Genomic DNA, 19,594 nt, shown 5'->3' on the forward strand with positions numbered 1-19,594 from the left:
TCAAGCCACCATGTGTGTGTTTAATATGAGGTTACGGGTTGGTCAGCAAATACCTATTGTGGTTCATTTGGCAGTGTGTGATTCTAGTTTACAAAGCAATAAATCAAGCTTGTTGTTTCTTCTCTTTTTCCTATTCCTAGTAACGGCCTCCCCAGCTGAAGATGTCGAACAATGGAGTTGAAACAGAAGACAAACCACCTGCTCCTCCAATGAGAAATACCAGCACTATGATTGGATCGGGAAGCAAAGATCCTGGGACTCTAAACCATGGCTCCAAACCTTTGCCTCCCAACCCGGAGGAGAAGAAAAGGAAGGACCGATTTTACCGATCTATTTTACCAGGAGATAAAAGTACAGTATTTTGTCTCTTCTTCTAAACCTTGTGTTTGAATGTTGCTCTGAATGACCTTAGTTGAGCACCTGATGCTTAGTGATGGTTTAGGTGTTAGAAAATGTGTGTGTTTGTTTCCTGCAGAACTGTCTTGGTCATTTTGGGGTTCATAAGGTGCTGTCTGTAGATCTGGTTTTAATAATCATAGGATCGTAGAATGGATTGTGTTGGAAAGGATCTTAAGATCATCCAGTTCCAACCTCCTGCCACGGGCAGGGACCCCTTCCACTAGAGAAGGTTGCTCCAAGCCCCTGTGTCCAACCTGGCCTTGAACACTGCCAGGGATGGGGCAGCCACAGCTTCTCTGGGCACCCTGTGCCAGCGCCTCAGCAACTTCACAGTAAAGAAATTCTTCCTTATCTCCAACCTGAACTTCCCCTGTTTCACTTTGAACCCATCACCCCTTGTCCTATCACTACAATCCCTATTGAAGAGTCCCTCCCCAGCATCCTTGTAGCCCCCTTCAGACCCTGGAAGCTGCTCTGAGGTCTCCATGCAGCTTCTCTTCTCCAGGCTGAACAGCATTCTCAGCCTGTTTAGTAATGATTATCCCTGCCACATTTAATCCATCCCATTTACTCTCTTTTGGGCTTCTCTTTTAATTTCTTGGTTTTCCCTCTTCTCTTTAAACTATGAGAACTGGGACGAGCTCTGCCACTTCCCAGCCCGACTTGTGCAGAATGGTCTTTAAGATCATCTCTTTTGTACCGATTACAAGCAGGTCAATTAAATCTGGTATTGGCAAACCCTTTGATGGGGAGCAGTGGGAGGTCTTTTTGCTTGTTTTGCTGTTTTAAACAGCAAATAACATGAGTTCAGCATGACCAACAGGCCATCTCCTGCTAGGCCTGTCATATGTCACTCCATGGTCATTAACTATTGAGTGTTTGGGTCAGGCATTGCCTGCTTGCTGTTAAGAATAACCCATTACTGCAGATTCTTGCACATTTCTTGTGAATTAAAGGCATTTTCTGGTGTTAGAGGGACTGTAACAGATGGGAATGGAGAGAGGAGCTGTGAACTGTGCGTGAAACTCTTATTTTTAAGACCAGGGTATTTAAAAAACCCCTCACATGAATCTTTCAAAGGGATGTAAAGAAAATAAAACTCCATCCCCTAATTCCTGGTTCCTTTTTATATCTGACCTATTTTTTGGAGTTTCAAATACATCAGCTTTCTGTAGAGTCTGCATTGCAATGGTATCTGGACAGAGGGTAACTGAAGGCAAGCCTATGTATCTTTATCTTCCTGGGCTTCAGAAGGAAGGTTGCTTCCTTCATTTTTATGAGTGAAAAGACAAATTGGTGTCACTACTTTAAACAAGCAAGATGTAGGTTCATTTTCTACAAAATACCACAGCAGTCATAGAATCATAGGATGGTTTGGGTTGGAAAGGACCTTAAGATGATCCAGTTCCAACCCCCTGCCATGGACAGGGACACCTCACACTAAACCATGGCACCCAAGGCTGTGTCCAACCTGGCCTTGAACACTGCCAGGGATGGGGCAGCCACAGCTTCTCTGGGCACCCTTTGCCAGCGCCTCAGCACCCTCACAGGTTCTTCCTTATATCCAGCTTAGACCCAACTTTCTCAGCCTGTACCTTTGGCAACTTCTGATTGAATCTGCAATCCATGAACTCAATGTTAAATGTTTGCCAGATCCTGGGTAGAACTTGCCCTTAGGAGTATAAATCCTAAAAAGCTGCAGGATTTTTGTGTTGGCCTACTTAAAGGATTGAGGGGTTTAAATTTCTAAGCTCAGCAGTTCCAGACAACTAAGGGGGCTGGAGCAGCTCCTGTATGGAGACAGGCTGAGAAAGTTGGGGCTGTTGAGCCTGGAGAAGAGAAGCTGCGTGGAGACCTCAGAGCAGCTTCCAATGTCTGAAGGGGGGCTACAAGGATGCTGGGGAGGGACTCTTCATCAGGGACTGTAGTGATAGGACAAGGGGTGATGGGTTCAAACTGGAACAGGGGAAGTTCAGGTTGGAGATAAGGCAGAAGCTCTTCCCTGTGAAGGTGCTGAGGTGCTGGCACAGGGTGCCCAGGGAAGTTTTGAATTCCTCCATCCCTGGCAGTGTTCAAGGCCAGGTTGGACAGAGCCCTGGGAGCCATGGTTTAGTGTGAGGTGTCCCTGCCCATGGCAGGGGGGTTGGAACTGGATGATCTTAAGGTCCTTTCCAACCCAAACCATTCTGCAATTACCTGAAATGTATTAAAGAGTCAAAGAAATGGAACCCAAAGAACTGGATTGGAGAAGAGAGCTGCAGAAGTGAACGGTTTGGGTAAAATCAGCACAGACTGCCACTGAAGATGCCTGCGTTTGCTGAAGATTGGCCAACGTGGCAGATGCTTCGAGAAATGAGAGGGTTTTGTTTAGCCAAGCTCAGCAGAGCCTTCTGTTGCAATACACCTGCCCCAATGAGAGTGATTGCTTCTGTCCTCTAACTCCTGTCAAGCAAAAAAACCCCTGAACGCTGTCACCTTCGCTTCACATGGGTTGGTTTTCATCTTATGAAAGCTTCTTCCAATCTCATGAGGACAACTGAATTCCCAGTGCTTTCTGCTGCTTTAATGTTAGTGAGATTCCCAGGTTTTCAGACACCTCTTTGGTTTATGCCTGAAACAATTTGGGTGCTGTGTGTTAGTTTGGCTGGACTCAAAGGGGAGTTGGTTTCCATTCAGTTAGAGGCATGTAACTGGGGCAAATCCATGACCTCTGGATCTTTTCCCCAGGGAAGTAGTGATTTGGGTTTAACCTCTGCTGGGGTTGCAAAGAGCCTGTGAAGAACTGAAATGCTCTGTGGTTTATTCTGCTAGTGAAGATGGATGTTTTTTTACATCCATCTTTAGTAGCCTAAGTGCTGCTAAAGTTAATGCTGTCAATCCCTTTGGAGAAGTGGTAGCTCTTTGGGCAGGAAGCAGTACTGGAGCCGGCACTTAATGAAGGATGGGTGGGAAAGAAGGTGAAGGGGTTGTGCTCTATGTAGAGGTGCAGCTCAAATAAAGTGGGGTCCTGCTGTGGAACCAGGCAACAGATCTGCTGTGGGCCCAGATCAGAGGGGAGGCCAACAAGGGGAGACATCCTGAGGGTTATCTTCTACAGGTCGCTGGGTGAAGAAGGCAATTCTAGTTGAAGGCTCTTTGGAAAGTGTCTTATCCATTGTGCTGCCCCTGTGCATGGTCAGAGCCCTGGTTAAAGGGCACATAGGAGCTTAAATCCTGGGCCTCGGACATGTTTGCACGCTTCCATTTAGCTATGGAAGAGCTTCTGCCTAAGAGCTCATCTCAATCTCCCCTCTGGCAGGTTAAAGCCATCCCCTTGGCCTGTCCCCTTGTAAAAAGTCCCTCTCCAAACACAAGAATCTCTTCCTGCTTCTATCCTGCAGTGTGTGTGTTGAACACAAACAGAGAGCTGGACTGACAAAGGCCATTATGCTATTTAATCAGGCCCTCCAGAACTGCTTTTATTGCTCTGTGTAGCTGAGGCTCACTCAGGCCATCATCTCCTGCTCGGGATAAATTAGCAGTCAGCAGTGATTTCAGTTTCCTGCTTCAACAGCTACTGGAGCAGTTGGTTGCAGAGACATTTATTGGCATTTGGATGTGTGGCAGGAGCTCAAGCTGCCTGAATGTAGAAATAGAAACCACCAAAGTGGGTTGATTTCTGGGTAGCACCTTAATGCCCTTAAGTTTTTTTAGGGATACTTTCAAATCTACTGTGGCAGTTATTCTGGACCACATGTGGTTGTGCATCACCCATGCAGCACTGCATAGCACTGCTAGTACAGGCTCCCTCTTCTTCCTCACCTGAATGATGGGCTTCCAGGCTGAGCTGACACCTTACTCGTTAGCATGCAGGAGTGGGTTGAACCTGTAGAGAGGGCTGCAGCCTATGGTGCCTCTGATGGCTCTCTCTGCATCTCTTTTCCTCTTGCTTTCCATCCATCACTAGCACGTGCAGCTTTTTCTGTGTACCTGCTGGATGCAGCTGCTTGTCCCATATCTGGCAGGGCTTTGTGCTGCAGATGCTCACCGTCTGCTAACCAGCAGCTGCTCTGTCTCCTTCTAGCTCCCACTCTGTGATGGCTCCTCCAGCCTGGCAGCTTTCTCTTCTCCCTCTCCTTGCCAACTCCACTGCTTTTCTGTGATTCAGCTTCCCCCATCCCATTTGTTTGAAAGAGGGATCCAAAACAATCTGTTCCATCTTCGTGTCCCACATGGAGCATCTGATCCTGTTCTTTCTCCAAAATTACTCCGTGCAGCAGGAATGACACACAGAACAGTGCCAGAGCTGGAGCTGAAGGAAACGGGATGCCCCATCCCTGGCAGTGTTCAAGGCCTGGTTGGACACAGGGGCTTGGAGCAAGCTGCTCTAGTGGAAGGTGTCCCTGTCCATGGCAGAGGTTGGAACTGGGTGAGCTTTAAGGTCCCTTCCAACCCAAACCACTCTGGGATTCTATGATTCAGTCCTTTGGGGTGAGTCCTGACCATCTCTGCACAACTCACCACCAGCAGTGCCTTAAATAAGTGCAATATTGAGTGTTAGCCTCAGAGGTTTCCGACATACCTGGGCTTTGGCATTCCTGCTGCCAAAAATGCACTGAGGAATGTCAGCCTCTTTGGCTTGCGATAAAAAAGGTAGCAGCTGGGAAGCAGAAGTGGTTTAGTCACTTCTCCTGGCTCTGCTCAGTTTGTAGCTTCAAGCAGCAGCAAATCCATGTAGAACATGGCTCTTTCTCAATCTGATCTCAAGTTCTTGAACACAGTAACTATGAAAAGGGAAGTGGAGTCCTTAATATGTGGTGGATCTCCTTTTCGGGCCCATGGCAGGGGGTTGGAACTGGATGATCTTAAGGTCCTTTCCAACCCAAACCATTCTATGATACTATGGCTGAACTTAATCCAAGGCATGATGATAATCTCATTTGTAGACCTGACTTTAAAGTGCATCTGCTTTGATTTATTGCCTTTCCTGTTTCTTCTGCTCCTCACCTGGCCCATTCTGCCGTCTTGCTCTGCATCTTCAAAGCTTCGTATTGAAACTACATCTAGTTCATTTTGTGAGCTGGAAAATATAACTGGCTTTGCTCATATAAGATTTGTAGGGGATATGTGCTGTATTTGGGGAACTTCATAAGAAGTAGCTTGAAGGAAGCAATTAAAAAACAGTGTTTGTAGTTAATTTTGACCCTGTCTTAATATGAGGCGAGTGTATATTTAACAGCCCATAATATTTTGGTTTCTTAAAGTAGCTTTAGACAACATATCAAGAAATGTGTTCAAAACTGCATGGCTTCCACTTATGCCACTGTAGTGCTATTGACTCTGACCTGTGTAAGTCTGAGTGAATGTTTTAGGTACATAGCGCTTAGAGTTTAGCCCAGCTGATTGATGCTTGACATACTCAAAGTACAGTTGCCTTGTCTTGTGCTTGTTCTGTGTTAATTCATAGAATCATAGGATGGTTTGGGTTGGAAAGGTCCATAAGATCATCCAGTTCCAACCCCCTGCCATGGGCAGGGACACCTCACACTAAACCAGGACACCCAAGGCTCTGTCCAACCTGGCCTTGAACACTGACAGGGATGGAGCAATTATCACTTCTCTGGGCACCCTGTGCCTCAGCACTCTCACAGTAAAGAACTTCTTCCCTATATCCAGTCTAAACTTCCCTTCTTTAAGTTTGAACCCATCACCCCTTGTCCTATCACTCCAGTCCCTAATGAAGAGTCCCCCCCCAGCATCCTTGCAGCCCCCTTCAGACACTGGAAGCTGCTCTGAGGTCTCCACGCAGCTTCTCTTCTCCAGGCTGAGCAGCCCCAACTTCCTCAGCCTGTCTCCATACAGGAGCTGCTCCAGTCCCTGAGCATCCTCATGGCCTCCTCTGGACTTGTTCCAACAGCTCCATGTTCTTTTTATGTTGAGGACACCAGAACTGCACACAATGCTCCAAGTGAGGTCTCACAAGAGCAGAGCAGAGGGGCAGGATCACCTCCTTCGCCCTGCTGGTCACGCTCCTCTTGATGCAGAACTTTGCATTAAAAACCCTGTTGTTTTGTGTCGCAGAACTTTGATTTTTGTTGTCCATTTGCTGTGGCTGCTCTGAAGTGAGGTGACAAAGTTCTTAAACTTGCTGTTTGCCTTCCCCAAATCAAATCCTATGACTAGCAAAAAGGGGGGGATCGTTGGGTTGGTGAATTGGAAGCTATGGGGAAGGTTTTAATTCCTGCTGCATTTATGGCTTGTTCTTCTTGTCTCTTCCAGCTAATAAAAAGAAAGAGAAAGAGCGGCCCGAGATCTCCCTCCCTTCAGACTTTGAACACACGATTCATGTGGGGTTTGATGCAGTCACGGGAGAATTCACAGTAAGTGAATGTGGAGGAAAAGAGAGCTCTGTGGTTTGGCTTATTGCTGGGAGGAGCCATTAATCTTTGATGTAGTGATGCTGGAAAGGCTATTACCATCGTGCATTTGATCTCCTTTGAAACACATCTGCAGAGGTTACCCACTAATTCCTGCTGAGAGACTGTTTGTCAAACTTGGCACATCCCAGGAGCCCAGGCTGCCAGCCAACTTCACCTTTCCTGTTGTTTTGGCTCGTGTGGACAGCAAAACATGGTATAGCTCTCCTCCCTTTGCCTCCCTTCCTCTTACAGAGCTGCATTAGGTCCACAGCATACTCTGTGTCCCCCAGGTGGGGCTCTGAGAGTTCCCCTTTAGGAGACACACAGCCATGTGTAACTGCTGATGACAAAATGTGTGTGTGTGCTGGCCTAAGGCAATGTCACATGCTTTTATGGCTGGTTTTATTGACATGAAAAACACTATGACCACCGAGTTGTATTTCATCATCTTATGCTTCTTAATTTCATTATGAGATAGTATTTTATAGCAGCAGCAGTTGTTTGTGAGCAAGCTGGTTTTACCTGGCTTTAATATGCTTCTTTTCAGGGACTTTGCTCTCCTCACCTCATTCATATGTACAGTTGTTTTTCATGTCAGCCTCTAGACTTGCTCAGGTTAACCTAGATGTACCCAAGTGGTGCATCCAGCATCCTTTTGAACAGGGAGGGTAACTTTATGCCGGTCACTTGCCACTTCATCTCTACAGACTTATTCTTGCTGCTGCTGAAAGGGCACAAGTCTGCTTGTACTTCAGATGTGTTTGTTTTCTGACTGAAATGATGTCTCTGTAATGAAATTCTGAGCTTCATATGTGAAGTTAACATCTCTGCATTCCCAGCTCTGGTTACAATAGGCACCAAACCACTGAGCTCTAGTGCTACGAGAAGACCTAAATGAATGTTGCATGTCCATTGTGCTAGGTGCTACACAGTGTATGTTCTATAGACTTCCTTGGATATATGTAAGTCTGTGTGTTTAGGATGTGTGTAAAGGTTTGGGGGTTTTTTGGGTTTCATGCTCTTCCTGAAGTGCAGCATTTGGGTCTGCTCCTTTCTGGGTTTTGAGTTTTGGTCTTCAAAGGACGTGGGACTTGTCCACAGCCTTGTGAGCAGAGTTGTGTTTGCATGTCTGTGTAAGGAACATGTGACTTGTAACTCCTTCTCCTTCTCTTCCTTCTCCTCTCCTTCTCCTCTCCTTCTCCTCTCCTTCTCCTCTCCTTCTCCTCTCCTTCTCCTCTCCTTCTCCTCTCCTTCTCCTCTCCTTCTCCTCTCCTTCTCCCCTCCTTCTCCCCTCCTTCTCCCCTCCTTCTCCCCTCCTTCTCCTCTCCTTCTCCTCTCCTTCTCCTCTCCTTCTCCTCTCCTTCTCCTCTCCTTCTCCTCTCCATTTTCCCTGTTTCCCTCACAGCACAGTGTAGCTGTGGTACTACTGGGTATCTGTGTGCTGTGAACATGTTGGTCACTATGAGCTAACAAGGTCCATCAATCTCCCCCCAGGGAATGCCAGAGCAATGGGCACGTTTACTGCAGACTTCCAACATCACCAAGTCGGAGCAGAAGAAGAACCCTCAGGCAGTGCTGGATGTGTTGGAGTTTTACAACTCCAAGAAGATTTCCAACAGCCAGAAGTACATGAGTTTCACAGGTACATGCTGATTGTCTCATATGGCTGCTTTGTCCAGCTTTCCATTAGTCACTATGTGTGGGGTTTCCTTCCTTTAATCAACAAGTACATCTGTCTTATCAAGGAAGATGTGAGTGAGTGGCTGCTCAAGCATCCCTCTTTCTTCAACACGTTGTTTTATTGATCCTGATGCCTAGCATAGCTGCAAAAGAGGAGTCAGTCAGCTGGCCAAATCCCCAAACCACACAGGTTTTTGGAAGCTTCCAGCTGGAAGGCAGATCCCAGAGTGGTGGCATTGTGTTCCCAGTGATCCCTGGACAAACAGGCAGCTACATTTTGCACCAGTTCTGCTTTCCCAGCATTGTGTGTGGATGTCGCTTCATGCATGCTTGGGATGAGGGTCTCTTTCCTCCCATGTTTCATGATTGAGGAATACTCTTCAGCTGCCAAGTGCTTGTTTATTGCTGGCTGGATTCCTCTAAAAATCAGAGCCGCCAAGGTTCTGTTCCTTCTTTGCACGGATTACCTGCCCAATGGAGAACATCTCCACCCACCACTCCTTTTCTCTTTCAACTGTAACTCATTCCCTTTATATTAAGCCCTGCTTTGGCTCTTCCAGGAGGATACAGCCATGCCACCAGAACTGGTATTAGGAAGACTCCAGGCAGGGTTAAAAGCACAAATCTTCCCTGTATGTGTGTGAATAGTCAAACAAGAAGCCCATCAGTTGACTCGTGGGTTCCTCTCATTCTGTTCCAGGAAGCTGAGGTGGCTGAGAGTGAGCATCTTGCAGGTCTCAGGCTAGCTGCAGTGCCTCAGCTGGTGATCTAGCCCATTGGCAAGATTTTGCATATATGGATGGAGACAGTATTCATTCGGGTGTTGCTCTGGGAAGTTACACCCTCCTGCAGCAGGGATTTGGAGCTCCTGCGTTTATCTATCAGTTCTTTACCCTCTATTCCCATTTTTTTTACCCTCTATTCCCGTATCTGCCTGGTGTCAGCTTGTTCTGGGAATCTGGAGGTAATGCCAAGGTTTCAGAGCAGCCTTTTTTCCTTCCTCTTCCAAAGGGAGCTTGTCCTTTTCTCCTCTCCCCACTGCTACTGCATGACAACTCATTTATAATGGCTTTACTATCTCTTTCAGATAAATCAGCAGAGGATTACAATTCATCAAATACATTGGTAAGCCTGATATTCACATTCTGTCTCGAGCTGTTTGCTTGGTGTTTTAAAATCTGAACTATACACATTTGTATAGCGAAGACACGTTTATAAACCAAGGCATGCTCCTTGCACCTTTTCTAACAACAACTGGGGGAGAACCGAGTAAGCAGAAGCAGGGTTTTATTAGTGAATAATGAATAGAAATTAGGCAATTAATGAATAGAAATAGTTGTGTTTCCATAGAAGTCAGTCTGTTTTTGTAGCTCGAATTTGACAACCACTGTGTCAGGTTTTATAAGTCTCTATAAACATCTCTGACATAAAACCCAATTAATTACCAACTCACTGTATCTGATTGACCATAACTAATGTTGGTTACTGTGGATTAACAAAACTAATCTCCAGCAGATCAGGAAATAAAAGGTTCTCCTTCTCTCTGCTCGACCTTTACTCTGCCCGTACCAGGGCAGGCACCACTCCTGTTTGCTTTGTTAGGTGCAATACATTTCTCTAGGTGTGTGTGAGATGGAAGAAACCAAACCTAATCAGATGAGTCATAAACCCCCACAATTCCCTCATCCCTTGCTTTCTCACTGCCATGCCATTGCCTGGAGTTGGCTGGTTCTGCTCCCTTCCACAGGCAGCGTGTTCGAGATCTGACCATTTGGGACTCTCTATGAACAGGAGAGTTTTTGCTGTTGTTCATTCATTGCACATCCACCCTGGGGAGTTTACAGTAGCTGAGGCTGTTGGATTTTATAGTCAACCCTGAAAAAAGCAGTAGTTGCCAATCTGCTAAGATTGGTTTTGGAGGACACTGGATAAGCTTTAGTTTTGGGTCTATACTGGTAGAAGGTGTCCCTGTGCATGGCAGGGGGTTGGAACTGGATGGGCTTTAAGGTCCCTTCCAACCCAAACCATTCTGTGACATTCAGGAAGTAGGTTGTTTTTCTTGTTGCTTTTAACAGGCAAAGCTTTTGCATTATGTTATATATCATTAACACAAAGCTTTTGTTGTGTTAATGATATATCAGGGTGCTGGTGACTCCAAGTATTATAGGTTCAGTGAAATACTGTTGCTTTACCCCTCTTACACAGAGAACTTAATTTTGACACTCTTTCCCCCTGCCACAATTAGGGAACTGGTGATGCATGAGCAGAAAGGGTCTAGTGGGCTGAGGATCTCACCAAGTGTATTTTGAGATGTTGGTAGTGTAAAGATGCCATGAACTTCAAATCCAGCTTCAAATTTAGAAGGTTAAAAGTGACTTTCATTTCTAATCACAGCATTGCAAAAAAAAAAAACCCAGATAATTTTCTAGACCACTTACAAAGCTTTAAAAAAAAATTAGAATTCTTCATGTTTTTTGTGAAATTTTCTTTTAGAAAGCAATTTTAAAAGGGATTTGGAAAGATTTTACCAGGTTTTGCTTCCAGTATCAATCCTTAGCTCCGTTGCCATCCCAAAGCTGATGATCACTCAACCTCCCAACTTGTACAGAACACATGAAGATTTTAATGCTAATTCAAGCAGTTAAAGATTTCTTTTTCCTTTTTTGCTGTTTGTGTGACCACGTGCAGAATGTGAAAGCTGTCTCCGAGACCCCTGCAGTGCCCTCAGTGTCTGAAGATGAAGATGATGAAGATGATGCAGCTCCACCCCCTGTGATAGCTCCGCGACCTGAACACACAAAATCTGTGAGCAGAAATACTTCCTTCAGCCCCCACCACTGCAGTCAGAGACCTGTCCTGACTGTGATCCCTCATCCATGGTGCTGAGCCCTTCTTGGGAGCAGGAGGGAGGAGGTTGGAGCCATTCCTTCTGGCTCAGCACCTTTGTTTTATCACCTATTTGTGGGGGACAAAGTAGCTAGAGAAATGCAGCCCTGACAGCATCAAGAACAAGAACAATGTGAATAGAAGTGTTTAAATCTTCATCTAACATGTTTCTCTCGACAAAACTAGATCTACACCCGCTCTGTGATAGACCCTCTGCCTCCTCCTACCAGAGATGTGGCCACCTCTCCTATTTCTTCTCCCTCGGAAAACAGCACAGCGGCACCCGATGCGCTGGTCAGGAACATGGAGAAACAAAAGAAAAAGCCAAAAATGTCAGATGAGGAGATCTTGGAAAAACTAAGTACGTTCCTCCCTTTAAATTCCAGGTCCTGCTGTGTTGGTTTCTCAGAACTTTCATAAGCTGCAATGTTTTGACAGTCCCATTTTGAGATCCCTGACTGATGCCGTTGCGTTGTGACTACGTGCCAAAACTGGGGGCAGATGTAAGGAGGGAGCATATATGTAAGCTGAGCACCTGTGATGCCAACTGAAATCCCCAGGGAGTCACAGCTCCTCAGGCTCTGCAAAACAAGCCCTGAACAAGTAACATCTACTTAACTGTGAGGTCTGAGTTTGCTCCTCATGATATTCTGTAGCTCTGGAGTGTGGATATTGCAGTGATAGACAAAGTGTCTAAAAGATGGAGAGAAAATGCATCCCTATGTTCACCTTCCACAATACCATGGTGTAAAGGCACTTGCTTATTCTTAAGTGCCTTAACATTGTGTGGGCACCCAAATTAGTGGTGGTTTTTAAGGCAAATCCATCATGTTTCTCTGTTGTAGTGTCTTTAACAGTTCAAGTGCTTCCTAGTATTTCAGGGTTATGCTGTAGCATATACAACAGCTGAACCAGCTCTTCTGTGCAGCTGATTGCTATCCTCAGCCTGGGCCAGTTTCTGTTAGGGTAGAGCATTTCTAATCCTTTGAACTACTAATCCTGCATTAATTACAGCCGTGCCTTGCTTGTCAGTTGATGTAAATTGTGTTAGCACCTCTATGGTCGGGCTGATCTCCTGGGTTGAGGGTATAGCCCTGAAGGTCAGTATTATACGAAGCAAAGACTAACTGCTAGATGAAGGAGAATTTAATCTGAGGGTATAACTTAAAAGTAAACCAGCACCTGAGTACCTCATTCCTCTAAAGAAAGCTTCAGTTGAATTGATGGCATGTTAACTGGACCTACTGGAAAACTCACATGCAGTGTTTCTAAGTATTGACTTCACAATCAGAACCCAGGCACCATTAAGGATTCAAGCCATTTTTATGACCAGGTAAGACAAGCAGGGACTATGGCAGGAGAAAAAGTGCAATCCTAATGCAACTACACTCACTTCTGTAAGGAAGAGGAGTGCAAGTGCTGCTCCTAGGAGTGTTGGGAGGCAGATGTAACTTGTGACACCCTCCTTGCTCCAGCAAGTGGTGCTCAGTGCTGAACTGGTGATTCTTCAGCATTGAGGATATGGAACTGTTGGAACAAGTCCAGAGGAGGCCACAAGGATGATCAGGGGCTGGAGCAGCTCCTGTATGGAGACAGGCTGAGGAAGTTGGGGCTGTTCAGCCTGGAGAAGAGAAGGCTGCATGGAGACCTCAGAGCAGCTTCCAGTATTGGAAGGGGGCCTATAGGGATGCTGGGGAGGGACTCTTCATTAGGGACTGGAGTGACAGGACAAGGGGTGATGGGTTAAAACTGAAACAGGGGAAGTTTAGATTGGATATAAGGAAGAAGTTCTTTACTGTGAGGGTGCTGAGGCACTGGAATGGGTTGCCCAGGGAGGTTGTGAATGCTCCATCCCTGGTGGTGTTCAAGGCCAGGTTGGACAGAGCCTTGGGTGCCATGGTTTAGTGTGAGGTGTCCCTGCCCATGGCAGGAGGCTGGAATGGGACGATCTTAAGGTCCTTTCTAACCCAAACCATTCTGTGATGCTATGATTGAGGGATTTCGCTGTAGATATCCATGTGTGTGTGAAGTTCAGTGGTTGCTGTTAAGTGTCAGCTTTTGGGTATGGGCTGGTCAGAAAGGGCAGTGGCGCTGTACTCGTGCAGACGTGCAACCTTCACATCTTTTGGTTTGACATGTAACTACAGTGATTAAAATCTTAAAGCACATATGTATTTACACATAATGAAGATGTACAAAGGTTAAAAGGAAGCTGATAAAACTCTCCGCATTATCACAGCATTGGTGCAAGCATTACTGAATCCTCGCCTGGCTCTTTGGAAGGTAGGAAACGTTGCTCCATTTGAGGGATGAGAGCATTAAACAGGGCAAGATTAGCAACTGCCTCTTGTCACTGCAGCATTCTGTGCTGTCACTGCCTTGGGGAAGCATTTCCCTGTCTCACAGTCTGTACTTGGAGCCTGTGTCAGGCTTTGATGGAGAGTTTATGAATATTTGCCCAGGAATTCTTGTCCTCAGGGCAGACAGCATTGCTTCCCTAATTGTACAGTGGGTTTATAAAGCCGGATTGCTCTTCTCTCACTCCTTTCCAAACATGGGCCCTATTCCCTTCCTTTACCTCTGTCTGCCCTAAACCCTGTAGGTTTGGCTGCTCTCCAGTGCTGTCTGAAAATAGCCTGCTCTTACTCTGCTTGCTACTGCATTTCTTGGCCTCATGACCACAAGCAGTTCCTTTGCCAATATACATCTGGTTAGGCTCAGCCCTTGGAAAGCAGCACCATATGTTGGCAGCTTGGGTGACTTGCAAACAGCAGCTCGGATGCAGCTCAGCATCCCTTGATCCTATTAGCCACCAGGGTGCTGTTAGAGAAGAGGCTTGCTCCCAGCTGAGCTCTAGGGAGTTGTTGGCTGTGATTTGTTCAGCCTAGAAGGGGTGTGATTCCTGCCTGCCTCAGGGGAGTTGTGAATATCAGTTAATGTTTGCAGGGGGTGTTTAGCTGCAGCGATGCTCCTTTTGACAGCTTCTCCAGTTCACCCCTTGGCAACTCACCATGTGATTTGCAGGTCCCTGGCACATCAAGCTGAGAGAGCTGGGCTGGGTCAGCCTGGAGAGGAGAAGGCTCCTGAAGGGGAGAGCTGAGAGCAGCTCCAGTGCCTAAAGGGGCTGCAGGAAAGCTGGAGAGGGGCTTTGGACAAGGGCCTGTAGGGACAGGCCAAGGGGAATGGCTTGAACCTGCCAGAGGGGAGACTGAGCTGAGCTCTTAGGCAGAAGCTCTTCCCTGTGAGGGTGCTGAGGCGCTGGCACAGGGTGCCCAGAGAAGCTGTGGCTGCCCCATCCCTGGAACTAGATCAGGGATGCAGATCTGTTATTCCTGGTGTGCAGTTACCACTTTCAAGGGGAATACACCCACCTCCGAAGCCTGGAAACAGAATATCATAGAATCATAGAATGGTTTGTGTTGGAAAGGACCTTAACCTCATCCAGTTCCAACCCCCTGCCATGGGCACACTAAACCATGGCACCCAAGGCTTCCTCCAACCTGGCCTTATGTGCCTCTGGATTCCTGATGGGTGGTTCACAATGCTCAGCAGAGCCCACTGTGGCTATGGGGCTGCTCTTAAAGTACAGCTAGTTCTTAAAGCTGTTCCACAAAGTCCTTATAAAAACCTCTTATTCTCTTTTGTAGGAAGCATTGTGAGTGTGGGTGACCCCAAAAAGAAGTACACGTGTTTCGAGAAGATTGGACAAGGGTTAGTACATCCTCCTCTTCTCTCCTATGCCTTTCCTTATGCTAAGAAGGAAGTGCTGAAACCAGTGAGTTTGCTGTCAAAGCTGTTGGTGATGCTTTGGAGAGTTTCTTGTGTTTGATTGGGGCTTTTTTGCTTTCTTGCATGTTTTTGGTTGTTTGGGGAGGGGGGGGTTCACAGCTCCTCTCCCTTTCCTGGCAGTGTCTTGAGTCACAGGGACTGTTTGGGGTTTTTTTGTGTGTGTGTGGTTGTGTTTTAATAGGAGAAAACACATCATTAGATGATCAGGTTGCTAAATGTAGCTGCAAGCAGGGAAGGAACTGCTTGTTTTCAGTGTGCAAGATGATCTTCCGAGTCAACTCTCCTGGACCATGGGTCTTGTGCTCCTTGGCACAGGGGTTAGGTCAAAGCAGGGGTTGTAGGAGAGGTTACAGTGAGGCAAATCAGTGCAGGTCACTGAGATCTGCTGTCTGCTCCCTGTGCTGAGGCTCAGACTCCCATTTCCCTCACTACAAAGGCCTCATTTTGTTTGCTTTAGCTGATGCCGGTTGCTCTGTAATCACGTTGGGCAGTCTGCAAGCTGGGGCCATGCCAGCTTAAATGGGATCAACTCATGGTCCTACAAGCCGCGTTAAGTTGCTGGTTTAGCAGCAAAGGTTTGGGTGATCACAGTGCCCCTTATTAAGAGCTTTGTTCCCCCTAAGTTCTTTGGCTTCTGCTCCAACAGCAGCCTTGGCTCAGAACTATTTCAGATGTTATTTACCATTGGAATTATTGCATGAGAAGGAATGAGAGTGAGAGCACTTCAGAGACAAGGGAGAAGGGGCATGTTTTCGGCTCTCAGTCTTGCTATGAGGCACTAATAAGTGTTTGTTTCTTTCTCTTCTCTCTGATTTAGAGCCTCAGGTACAGTTTACACAGCAATGGATGTAGCTACAGGGCAGGAGGTAAGTGCTGCCAGGATACCACAGCAGTGGAGTTTGGATCGTGTGCTAACAGTTCGAGTTGATGCCGCAAGACAAAGATGGTCTGTCAGGGCTCTATGGCTTCTTATGTTTAATGAAGTATTTATGAGGCAGAGAACTGGGAAAGAAAGGATTTCCCAAGTGTAGGTTCCTGAATCATTTCATATTTGTAAAGAAGCTTTCTGTGACCACGAAGGCTAAAAGCAAACGTTCAGACTGGGTAGTTCCTCTCTTCATCCCCAAGATTCCTGCCTGTCCCCACTTAAACTCTTTATGTGCTTTATTGCTTCCTACACTCACAGTAGTTGACTTACATAGAAATAGTTCCTCTCCCACCCTTTGCCCACTTGCTTTCTGCCCTTGAATTGAGAGACAAGGAATGTCTTTCTATGGTTTTCTGCCCCTTCTGCATATTGAAAAGCGCCCTGCATGTTGGGTGCATGCATAATAAAGTAGTGAGGGATACGCAGCATCTGTGGAAATCATTAATGCTAGATGGAGGACTTTTAAAGAGGAAAGCGTATGCATTATTCCAGATATATTTATGGAAGTCTGCAGCAAAGTGTGTCTGCTTTGCATTGGTACAGCAGCAGGGTCAGGCACCAGTAAATGTCACAACTGTGCTTTTGCTGAAGCTCCTTCACCCCCTTTTCCAGTTCCTGAAGCATTCAGACAGTTTAATCACAGCCCTTGAGGAAAGAGCATTGCAGTTAGTTGGAAGCAATGAGGAATTTTACAGGAAGAGGAGGAACTCTTTTGATGGTTTTCTGCCTTCTTGCTGGATCCCTTCAGTGACTCCCTCTGAACAGGAGTGAGGAAGCACAGGAGCCTCTCTGAAGCATCCTTAGTGTCGCTGTGGTCTTCCTTCATCTGCATCCTATGCCTTCCCTCTCCTCTTCTGCCTCCTGCCGTGCTGAGTAGTCTTATTGATTTGAAGGCTGGCTGAGAGCCAGGTGCTCTCATGACAGAGTGGAACATAGGAGTTAAAACATGCTGTTAAAACCCTCCTGCTTTCTGCATCTATACATGCAGAGTAGATACCCTGAAGCAGGCAGAAAGCTACTCAGCCAAAGGGCTACAACAGACAAATCCATCCCTAATGCCTTTGTATGTAAATAACTGGGAACGAAGGTGAATCTGATTCGGTTCTTCTCAGCCTTTTATCTAAACACTGATGCTTCTTTCCCCCAGGTCTTGCTGGGAGAGAAAGAAACAGATTCACCACCTCAAAGTACTAAGCTGCCAGTACTCAAACTACTAACTCGGCCTAGTGTTACTTACACCCTCCATGCATGGCTGCCCTGCTGTAGAGTTCTAGAAGCAGAAATGTGCATGGAAGCAGGGAAAACACCAAAAACCTTCCATAAACTTCCAATCCAAACTAAAATTAATAGGAATCCTTTAAGAAATAAAAGGTTTCTGTCACACCAGTCCATATTAGAGTAGGAGATCTCTCTCTTGTTATCAAGAAGCTGTAGATGGAAGTGGCCATCCAGATGTGACATAGAGGTCCAGTATGAAAGTTTTAATTCCCCTCATCCTTTTTGGCTTTAAGTATCCTCCATCATGTGTGGAAATGAGCTGGCTGCAGGAATTGAGTTACTAAATGGCTGAGGAACCCATGATGGACAAAGTGTTCGGGACTACAATCATCCAACACTGGGCAGGTTTCGAGGGGACTCCTGTGATAATGCTCTCTTTGGTCTTTGTTCACTGCAGGTTGCAATCAAACAGATGAATCTGCAGCAGCAGCCCAAAAAGGAACTGATTATTAATGAAATCCTTGTGATGAGGGAAAACAAAAACCCCAACATTGTCAACTACTTGGACAGGTAAGTCATGGTTTGAAGTGCTCACAAAGGGACTTGTCACTGTCTTGAGTGGTGCTGTCTCAGCTTAAGGCTGGTATATGACAACCTTGCATTGCTTAATGCACGTGGCAGTGCTGGGGTGGCTTGGTGGTCTCCCTCCATATCCCAAGAGAAACAGGTATCTGAATCAGTTCTCATGGAGTATTTAGGTTCTCTTTAAAGATGCTGGCAGCAAAAGCATTAGCCATATGCTCCTCTGGGCACCCTGAGAGCATCACCACCCTCATAGGGAAGAACTGCCTAAGATCTCATCTCAGCTTCCCCTCTGTCAGGTTAAAGCCATTATCAACACAGCTTTGGTGCATTGTGTCGAGCCTGTGCCATTCACCTTATGTTTCAGAGATAGCTAATTCCAGTAGGGCTGCAGCCTGATTTTCAGGCAGCACCAGAATCTCACAGTCCTGATGAACCGCAGGTTTGCTCATTTTAGGGTAAAGAGAGAGCCTGCATAGGGCGAGCTGCAAGCTTGGCAGCTCTTTTTGAAGATGCAGTGGAGAGATGTGACCTAGAATCTCTTTTGGGAATCTGAGAGAGTATTTGCACATTTGCTTGCTCTGTGTGTGCATCAAAATCTTATCAGCTGTTGCTTTTAACAGATTTCTTTAACAGGCTTTTAAAGTCTTAGCCAAAGAAGTTATTTCTTGTGTACTGCAGCAGTTGTGTCCTGTGCAGAGTGGTGAAGAGAGGCTTTGCTGGAGGGACAGAGAGTCTGCTCCTGAAATTCTGGGGTGGGATGTGTGTGTGCAGGGAAGTGATGCTGGGCAGGGGCTGTCTTCTTTCAGAAAGGAGATTACCTGTGTAAGATGAAGCAAATGGTAAAGAAGAGCTAGGAATTATGGAATCACAGAATGGTTTGGGACCGTGATCACGAGACCTCTCAGATCCATGCTAGTTCCACTAAAAATGATGTCAAAAGGTTTGCATCTGTCCCCAGCACAGCATAAAATTATAGCATGGGTTTGGATTGGAAGGACTGAACTCATCCAGTTCCAACTTCCCTAAGAGCTCAGCTCAGTCTCCCCTCGGGCAGGTTAAAGCCATTCCCCTTGGCCTGTCCCTACAGGCCCTTGTCCCAAGCCCCTCTCCAGCTTTCCTGCAGCCCCTTTAGGCACTGGAGCTGCTCTCAGGTCTCCCCTTCAGGAGCCTTCTCTTCTCCAGGCTCACCCAGCCCAGCTCTCTCAGCCTGGCTCCAGAGCAGAGCTGCTCCAGCCCTTGCAGCATCTCCATGGCCTCCTCTGCCCTCGCTCCAACAGCTCCACGTCCCTCTTGTGCTGCTGCCCCAGAGCTGGATCAGGGCTGCAGGGGGGTGTCCCCAGCAGAATGAATTGCATCTGAGCTGAAACTGTTTATTTCCCCTGCCTGATCTGAGGCTTTGTTTTGGCAAAGCTGTTTGAGAGATGTGCTCTTCCCATTAGAGAGAGCATGGCTGAGTACATGCACTTGCCTTGTCTGGCTGGCACATCCCAGCTGCTCACTCTGCTCTCTTGTTCAAACTTCCAGCAACAAAAGCTTCTGCTTTTGTCCTCCACTTTCTCTCCCTAATCTTTCTCAGAGGGATTAGCTGTTCTTTGAGTGCTGCAATTGGACAGAGTGGCAACTAGGATGAACGGGGGGATTCTTGCCCCTATTATGCCAGGATCCTGTTGCTGGGGAGCTTGGTCCCTCCTGCCTGGTCTGTTGTGCCTGT

The 19,594-nt window shown here is 46.6% G+C and overlaps 1 protein-coding gene across 2 annotated transcripts in view; it reads left to right on the forward strand.

Moving 5' to 3' along the window:
• Positions 1–19,594, forward strand: part of PAK1 (p21 (RAC1) activated kinase 1) — a 71,780-nt gene that overhangs the window by 42,061 nt on the left and 10,125 nt on the right. For both annotated transcript variants that reach the window (XM_061458078.1, XM_061458080.1), the window contains exons 2-10: positions 141–351; positions 6,658–6,758; positions 8,292–8,439; positions 9,565–9,602; positions 11,166–11,282; positions 11,550–11,724; positions 15,011–15,074; positions 15,970–16,018; positions 17,756–17,868. In XM_061458078.1, coding sequence (XP_061314062.1) covers positions 162–351; positions 6,658–6,758; positions 8,292–8,439; positions 9,565–9,602; positions 11,166–11,282; positions 11,550–11,724; positions 15,011–15,074; positions 15,970–16,018; positions 17,756–17,868 — 995 coding nt within the window. In that variant the 5' untranslated portion in view covers positions 141–161. The remainder of the gene's footprint in view (positions 1–140; positions 352–6,657; positions 6,759–8,291; positions 8,440–9,564; positions 9,603–11,165; positions 11,283–11,549; positions 11,725–15,010; positions 15,075–15,969; positions 16,019–17,755; positions 17,869–19,594) is intronic.

This window comes from Pezoporus flaviventris, unplaced genomic scaffold, assembly GCF_033815535.1.
Source record: "Pezoporus flaviventris isolate CSIRO_AGI_PZ_B2104156 unplaced genomic scaffold, CSIRO_AGI_Pfla_v1 ptg000025l, whole genome shotgun sequence".
NCBI lineage: Eukaryota > Metazoa > Chordata > Aves > Psittaciformes > Psittacidae > Pezoporus > Pezoporus flaviventris.